At 33.7% G+C, this 9,244-nt stretch overlaps 1 protein-coding gene across 1 annotated transcript; it reads right to left on the bottom strand.

Annotated features, from left to right (window-relative positions):
* Positions 1-4,956: 4,956 nt before the first annotated feature.
* LOC142632856 (RNA polymerase II C-terminal domain phosphatase-like 4) lies at positions 4,957-6,102 on the bottom strand. The gene has a single exon (XM_075807177.1). The coding sequence runs from the start codon at positions 6,100-6,102 to the stop codon at positions 4,957-4,959; it is 1,146 nt and encodes a 381-aa protein (XP_075663292.1).
* Between the last annotated feature and the right edge of the window lie 3,142 nt (positions 6,103-9,244).

Here is a 9,244-nt window from a genome sequence, read left to right as displayed (position 1 = left end):
GCACATGATCAAGATTCTTTTTTCGCTTGTTTCAATTCAAATCTTTCACGTGTAATGATTGACTTGAAGTAAACGCTTTCTCAGGGTCAAGAAGCTCAGCAATTTGTAACGCATAACTTCGTGTACTCATTGTACACATGTAAAATCTCAAACATAGTACTTGCTTCTTGCAGAAAAGTGTGAACGGAAGGTCTCAACTTGACCATTATCATTTCCCAAGGTTGACCAGCAGACGGAACAGGCTATCCTTTAAGTTGTTTTGCAAGAGTTCTTGAGGGGTTCTCAAGTATCTTTCTTTTGTTGTTGAATGAATCAGAGTTTGATCTAGATCAAGAACCAAGACCATCTTCTTATCTTGTAACAATTTCACAGACTCTACCTTCCGAATCCGATCCATTTCATCTTTGGTAACCCACAACAACCGCATACCCTCATGAAAGTACTTGATTGCCAGCCTCTTACAGCTGACACACTTTCCTCTAAAAACACGTAGATGTGCACAATTCTCCCCTGTATTTTCTTCTGGTGTATCATCATTGTCGTCATCGACATCCACGTTGATGGATGAATCTTGTGGAAAATCCTTCTCGGAAATTATCTTCATGGTGAATCTTGGAAGTTTCTTTAGCAAAAGATAGTGACAAGACAACCCCTCTCTCTCTCTCTCTCTCTCTCTCTTATTTGTGTATAACGAATAATAACTGAAAAATGGGTTCACTTTTTTTTGGGAACGCTATCTCAGAAAAACAAGCTAAAGGAAGCACACTCAGATCAACATATATAGATGCAGTTTGAATTATACTGCATAAGCTGCAATCGTTTAGTTAGTCCGTGTACTTGTGCTACTTGTCGTATTTCCTATGTAATATTGGTTAGCAAAGTTAGTTGTGACACGTGCAGTGCACGTGGGTGATATGTCTAGCTGTAGTCATCTTACAGGTTAGCTATCTAATTAATTCTGTTATTAGTTAGTTATTCTTTCCGTTGGTTAGATTTACGGGTACACAATTGTGGACATTTCACATCTTCTAATTTTTAAATCCACTTCTATATATTAAAATATGGATATTCCTACACCAATTGAAAATATGTGTGTGAAATATGTGTGAAATAGCCAATACGTATTAGAGTGAAAAAAATATTTTCCCAAATAGTAAATAACATTTTTAATTAAACCGTTGAGCTGGCTCATACTTTATTGTGTATAGGCTACAATTTAAACCAATACTACACAAATTGTATTATCTTTCTCAAGTAGAACTAGTTTAAAAGGAATTATATATTTGGATTTAATTGAAAAATTTAAGGTATAAAACTAAAGAACCTGTACATAAGTTTTATCCATTAGTTCTATCATGTATAAAAATCTCATAGAGACTACAAGATATATATATATATATATATATATATATATATATATATATATATATATATTTCAAAGCCCAATAACTACTCATAAACACAAGTCTATGCAATGCTAATTTCCAAATGTAAATAATGGTCTTCCTTTTACTCTATAAAAAATTTCATGTCATTGTGAGAAACTTTACCACCTAGATTAAGAGTTTTATATTTGGAGTTGCCACTTGATTATTTAAGGAATTTTTTAAGAAAACCGAAAATTAATAAAAATACAATTTTATTTGAATAAGAATAAAAACTACATGTCTTTAATGAAAATACATTTAAACAAATAATTATATGGTTTATTTTCCTAATTATAATTTAAAGAAAAAATTTTATATATATATATATATATATATATAAACTAATTTTAAGAACATAAATTTACTTTGGAAAATAACTAATCAAGAACCCAAAATCTAATCTTATAGCCTCTCACAAGATGTGAAGGGTTTACGCACTCATTTTACCTTTTTTCGAATGTCAAACTTCTAAAATTTAATGGTTATATATAGCATGCAACAGTCTAATAAACAGACAATCTATTTCATGCCATCATTATGCAAAATATCATTAAAGAGAGCTTCAACATTCATAAACAAGAATCATGTTCGTCATACTATCATGTTTGTCATGAAATTACTTTTCATACCAGAATCACAGATAATTACATTCCAATTTGGTCCAACCATGTTCATCACATATCATCTCATCATACCATATTTCATCATGTCAGGTTCATAATCTAACTATATATTCATTATCATCAAATCCAAACATGTTGTATGCATAAAATTAAATAATGCAAAAATGTTAGGGTGCTATATCCACCTTCACTACCTCTTGTAAAGAAACAAGTGGTGGATTATCTTCAAGGATGGATGAAGCTATACAGAAGATGGTGTTGCTACTTCCTCTATTACCAAATCACAAGCTCTTTCCCTATCTTTTAATGAAAGAATTGTGCCTTCACCACCTCATGATGATTTGGAGGGATTTCAATCTGACCCAATTCAGAACTTTTTTCATTTTATGTTCGAGATGATCTTGATGTGTCTTGAAACTAATGAATTTGAGGAGTTGATGATGGGTTGAAGGTTGAATTTCTTGAAATTTAGATGAACACAAAGCTAGGATGAGAACTAGAACGTGTTTTTAGTGACTTTTCGATTCATGTGGTTAAAGCTTTATGTTCGATGAAACTTGTGGTTTATGTAATAAGAAAATGATGCTATGAAGATGGTGTTTTACTAACCTAAGGGTCCTTAGGGTCGTGGGTTTTAATACCCTAACACAGAGAAAGCTTCAGGTTTTCTATTCGCAAAATTACTCATTGCAAAATCTGATGTTATGTTTTTTGTTGGTTCTTGCCTTATATATAGATGGAAGAGGTCTCAAAGACTTAAGACTTTGATATAAACTCTTCCACCTCATACTTATCCAAAAAAATGGTAAGAACGAAAAACAAAATATTGAGCAACATGGTCAAAATCAGGCTTCAAAAGCTCAGAGAGTATCAATTTCCTCATTTTGTCTGCCTATCGGAATACTAATTTTGAGTTAAAGCATTCCAATTTGACATATAGTTAACCCTTTCATCTCAAACGTTTTTTTGCTCAAGTTCTCCAAAAATTTATAAGGAGTTTCATTATATTATTATTCAAATATATTATAATTTTTTGTTTTATAAGAAAAAAAATTGGTCTTACACAATTTCTTTTTCACGATATGTATAACCTAAATTTTTTTTTCAAAGTTTTACTATTTATTTTATTGTTCAATTTTATTTTTTAAGTTTAAGTTTAAGCCCTCCACAACCAACCCTGTCCTTGATGATCGGTAGGATGTTTCATTAGGGATGAGTGATTCAGAGCCTTTTGGTAATTTGATGACAAGGAGGACCAGAGACAGATTGTATGTTGTTCACCAGAGAAGACTTATAGTTGCTTGGTCATAAGTCATAAAATATTGGAGCACTACCAAATGTTTCAAATCAAGTAGAGCTCACTCGGTGAAGTTGGATGGCGAATGTTAATTTTCAATGCTAATTGATTTGATACAAGACTACCTAAAGTTTTACAAAAATTAATTATTAGTTGCTTTCGGAATATAGTGATGTAGTGCTCTATTTTTTTACATTCATAATAGATTTTATTAATTAAATTCAATATGGGATATACCATGCATACGAAAGGAATGAGCACCACATTACAATGCTCAACGCCCAATAAATTTCCATTAGATTGAGTTCAGTTATACCACCTGGAGCAGTTGGTGTGGAGCAGTTGGTACGAACACCAGGATTTCTTTTACCTTGGGATTGTTTCACATTTTCCATACAAGAATACCATTTATTGTTGGAATTATGGTTTCAGATTTTTTTCATATTTTTAATATTGGGTAAAATAAAGTCAACACCCTTAAAGTTTAAACTAATATAAGTCAAATTTAAGACCAACTTAGTCCCTAAATTGTTGTTCATTCTTCTCCTCTATTTCTCTATCGGTGATTAAAGATAAGTTTACCAGTTTTGAAATATCTTGAACTTGATCATCAATAACTCAAACCTCATGAATGTTAATTGTATTTCACCCTTTTAATATTAATTGACTTGGGATTATGCATCCATTGTTCAAAAACATTACATGCAAGCCTAGCCTCAGATATTGGAAAACTTGCCATGTGCTGAATTGAACTGGCCAGGTGCTTTAGTCCTCTAGAAAGTCCCCTAAATTTATGATATCAGCTTGAGTAAGGCATGCAATGAGTGCCATAGTCAAGGGCACGTTAGGATTAATTTGTGTGAACGCAGTGTTTGGGCTGTTTCTTTTGACAAACAAGCAGATTAGAGTGGTGGGGTGCAAGGAATTACAGTGAACTACATATATATAACGTCGTAAGTGATTATTAAGCCTATAAAGCTATAAAATGTGGTAGGGGTGAACTACATATCATCGTATGTGATTAACAAGTCTATGGCATGACATGCGCTTGGGATCAATCGTTGCAGAGCAAGTTTAAAAAATTTATGAGCCACACTAAGTATTGAAAGAAAAACAAGTGGCCAATGCAGTGCTGTTTCTTGCATAGGATGATATACTGAGCATAACGTAGTAATGGTGCATTGTGGCTTCTATTCTATGTATTTTAAACTATGATTCAAGATCAGTTTTACCAAATAGTAGATGAAACTAATCATGTAATTGTTGATACAAAATAAGGTTTCCATCTAACAAATAGTAACTACAGCATATATTCAACAGGGTAGAATCGTTTCAATTTACAAGGTCACACTCATATAAGAAACTGTAGATATCAACAAGGAGATAAACCACTGTAACAATTTCTCCTCATCACAATTGAGGAAGAATTCAATACCTCACATCGCATTAACTACTTAAAATCAAGCTCTAACAATTAAAAGTAAAGAACCTTTAATTTCTTTGTCTAGGAAAAAACCCTATTTCACTAACTGCAAGAAACATTTAACAGCAAAAAAATGGAACTTATACCTGTGCTGTTAATTGAACTGAACAAAGATCATCTCAACTTCTAAACTTTCGGCTTAATCAGATAATCTTTTTCAGATACCCTTTCCAATGCTTTGTAGCATGCACGTAACCACTTTGGACGGACCAAAATAATTTCTTCCATCTTGGCCTCCTCAAACTCTTCCGCTGTGGCAAACCAAGTGACCACATGTGTGACGGCGTTTATCAAATTATCCATAGAAATTTTGGCCCCTAACTCCTCTGCCATCAACCAGAGACGCGAATTTTCGGGCCTAAAATCAGAAGGGAAAATATGTTTGAAGGATAATGTACACCCTTGGAGAACCCTAAGGCGATTAAGTATGTCTCTAACATCTCTATCCTGAAGACCACCTTCAAATTTTGGGTTGAAAAACAGTCTGTGTATTAGTTTAAGTTGTTGAAGAACGGTGGTGAGCGCACCCGTGGTCTCACCTTCATCAGTGCCCAATGCAGAAAGAGATACAACACTCCAGTCATGATTTGAATCAAAGTAACGATACTTCTTAACAGGAATCAAGTTTGATTCATGCTTACTCCACACACTCACGGTATCATCAAGAATAAGAACCATGCGTTCCTCCTTTAACACAAGATCAAGACTCTTTTCGTCAATTTCAAGTAAATCTTCACGTGCAATGATTCTTGATGACATGAAGTAAACACTTTCAGGGTCAAGAAACTCAGTCGCTTTCAACGCATAACTTCTTGTACTTGTTGTGCACATATAAATCTCAAACATGGTACTTGCTTCTTTCAGAAAAGTATGAACAGAAGGTCTCAACTTGAGCATCATCCTTTCCCAAGGTCGGCTCAGACGGAATAGGCCATCCCTTAACTCATGTTGCAGGAGTTCTTGAGGGGTTTTCAGATATTTTTCTTGTTCTGTTGTGTGAACCAGAGTTTGATCTAGATCAAGAACCAAAACCATCTTCTTATCTTGTAACAATTTTGCTGACTCTACCTTCCGAATCCGATCCATTTCATCTTTGCTATGCCACAACCACATACCCTGATGAACGTACTTCAATGCTACCGTCTCACAGCTCACACACTTTCCTCTAAAAACACATGGATGTAGACAAGTCTTCTCAGTATTTTCTTCAGGTGTATCATCGAAGTCTTCATAGTCATCTTGTGGAAATCCCCTCTCGGAAATTATCTTCATGGTGAATCTTGGAAGTTTATTTAGCAAAAGATAGTGACAAGACAACCTCTCTCTCTCTCTCTCTCTCTCTTAACGAATAATAACTGAAACGTCTGGAGTGTGTTGGGGTTTAATTAGAGAACCAAAAATTCACTCTTATGTACTTTTTTTTAAGTCCTATATATTTGGAATGGGTTCTTTTACTTATAAGAAAAATGGGTTCATTCTCTATCTCAGAAGAGCAGGCTATAGGAAGCGCACACAGATCAACATAGATGCAGTTTGAATTATACTGCATAAACTGCAATCGTTTAGTTACATTGTTTACTTGGGCTACTTGTCGTATTTCCTATGCAAAGTTTGTTGTGTCACGTGCAGTGCACGTGGGTTATTAATCCAGTTGTAGTCATCTTATAGGATAGCTATCTAACTAATTCTGTTAAGTTGGTTGGATTCTTTGTTTAGTTTATTTTTGCTGAAAAGAAAGATCTTATTGAAAGCAAGAAACAAGCCTACAAACAAAAATGCTAAACTGGCCTCAACCCTTTGAATATCGCTAACATAGGGGGGGAAGTTGCACAAGTCAAAAGAATTAGCAGCACCTTTCGCTAAGATCAAGTGTAGATTCTCTGTTTTAGTTGTATATATAAAACAGAGGCCAATGTATTTATTTAATTCATTAATGAATTTTATCCAATTCATTAGATGTTGATTCTCAATTTCCGTTTTCTTAATTCTTTGTAGAATTTATTGAGGCTGGACAATTATGGAGTTTCGTTTGAAGAAATTAAATCCTGTATATGACCTTTTTTTCTTTTTTCTTTTTTTTTATTCTTGAACCTCTAGGCTTCAAGTGGGGCTGCCTTTGCTAGAGGCTACTTGGACCTATGGAATAAATTTTCATTCACCGATGAATTACCCTTTTTTCTACTATGTACTCATTAGATCTATAGATTATACTGAGACTACCATTTATGGGTACATATTTATGGACATTTCATATCCACTATTTAACATCTCTTTTTTCACATTCCTTTTTTGTGTTAAAACGTGGACATTTTCATATCAATTATAGATATGTGTGTGAAATAGTAGAAGTAAACCAAATTCTAAAACTTATCATATATTATTCTTTTGAATAGACCCCGCTTTAGCAATGATCATGTCATCAGTATACCAAACATAGCCGATCCTCCTTTCTTTTTTCATAAAGGAAGAATTGATTTGCAAATCAAGTTGATGTGGAAAAATTTTCTTTAGCATGTGAGAGAGGGGGCTGCCTCGAGCGATGATTTTCAGGCGATTTGAATAAGAATGCCCCTTTTTGTCTAAGATTGGAGTTTGGAGGAAAGCGAAATGAGATCACAGAAGGATGCATTTTCCTCACCTAGATAGGATTGTGTGAAACCATATTTTTCCCAACAATAAATAATCTTTTCAATCAGATGAGCAACTTGAGCTTATTGTTACTGTCTATGGGTATGATTTAGACCAATACTAAAAAAATAGTATTAATTTTTACAAGTAGAATTAAATTCAAAGCAAATATGTGTTAGGATTTAGTTGAGAAATCTAAGATATAGCACTTAATAAAGCCGTACTTAAGTTTTATCCATTAGTTTTGTCACCAAAAAAAGAAAAAAAAAAAAAAAAAAAAAAAAAAAAAAAACCTAGGAAAAAACAAAGGATTAAAGTAGCTGCTTTGACTCTCTCATTCCAGTCATTGTTTTTCTATATCCATTATTTTGAAAGTAACTGCTTCAGCTTCAACAAAGTAAAAAACAAAGGATGAATTCCACAGAGACTAGAATATATTTCAAAGCCCAATAAGTGCTCACAAGCCAAGTCTTTGCAATGCTAATTTCCAAATGAAAATAATGGTCTCCAATGTATTCTAAGAAAAATTTTATCATAGTGAAAAACACAACCTAGACAAGAGTCAACATTGAGTTCTCAAAATGCATCCATAGTTTGAAAACACTACGTGCAAGACTAGCCTCAGATATTGGCAAACTTGCCATGTGCTGAATTGAACAGGCTACGGGCTCAATTCCTCTAGAAAGTCGCCCAAAATTATAATTTTAGCATTGCAAATCAGTCATTTTCATTTTTTTTTAATTGATGATCACTATTAAATAAAGTATTAGGATGATTTATTTAGTTGTAATGACCTCCATTGCCAATGAATTTTTTTGTGTTAGCATGTTATGGCCCAAGTGGCCCAAACCAATTGTAAGTTTATGTATTTGTAGAACAAGCATATTAACTTTAACTTAGTTTATGGTTAGTTCATGTACTTGTCAAGGGCTTTCTTACTATAGACATAAGCAGTTAGACCGAATTACATAAACCTTTATGTGTGCTCTCTATTTTATACTTCTAATTACCATGCAATCATCATACACAATTACATAGCAACTTCAACATTTCGGAAAGACTTCATTGACAATAGTCTTTGGAGAAGTAACCTAACACACCAATTCACTGCCTGTAATTCTTTGAGGAGACTGCAATCGCATTAGGTAGCCGGCACCTCATTCAGGAATAAGACACACAATTCTTGGCCCACTTGAGGTGAACTACATATCATCGTATGTGATTACTAAGCCTATGACATGCCATGCTCTTGAGATCGATGGATGCTGTTTCTTGCATATGATGATTCACTGGGCATAACCTAGTGGTGGTGCATTGTGGCTTCTATTCTCTGTTTATTAACTTTTGGTGATAGTAAACACTTTTTGCTTCCATTCTCTATGTATGTTAAACTATGAATCAAGATCAGTTTTTCCACTTAATGTTAGACTAAAATAACTAAATTTTCTTCCACTCCTACAATTCATGTAATTGCAGACACAAAATAAGTTTCCATCAAACAAATAGCAACAATAGCATATATTCAACAGGGTAGAATCGTTTCAATTTTCAAGGCCACATTCACATAAGAAATTGTAGACATCAGCAAGGAGATAAACCACTGTAACTATGTTTCCTCATCACAATTGAGGAAGAATTCAATTCCTCAAGTAGATTTGACAAGTTAAAATCAAGCTCTAAAGATTAAAAGTAAAGAACCCTGAATTTCTTTGCCTAGGGGAAAACAAACCCTATTTCGCCAACTGCAAAGAACATTTAACAACAAAAAACTGGAAATTAGACGTGC

Source organism: Castanea sativa, chromosome 4 (assembly GCF_040712315.1).
Source record: "Castanea sativa cultivar Marrone di Chiusa Pesio chromosome 4, ASM4071231v1".
NCBI lineage: Eukaryota > Viridiplantae > Streptophyta > Magnoliopsida > Fagales > Fagaceae > Castanea > Castanea sativa.
This window is presented reverse-complemented; position numbering and strand designations above follow the sequence as displayed.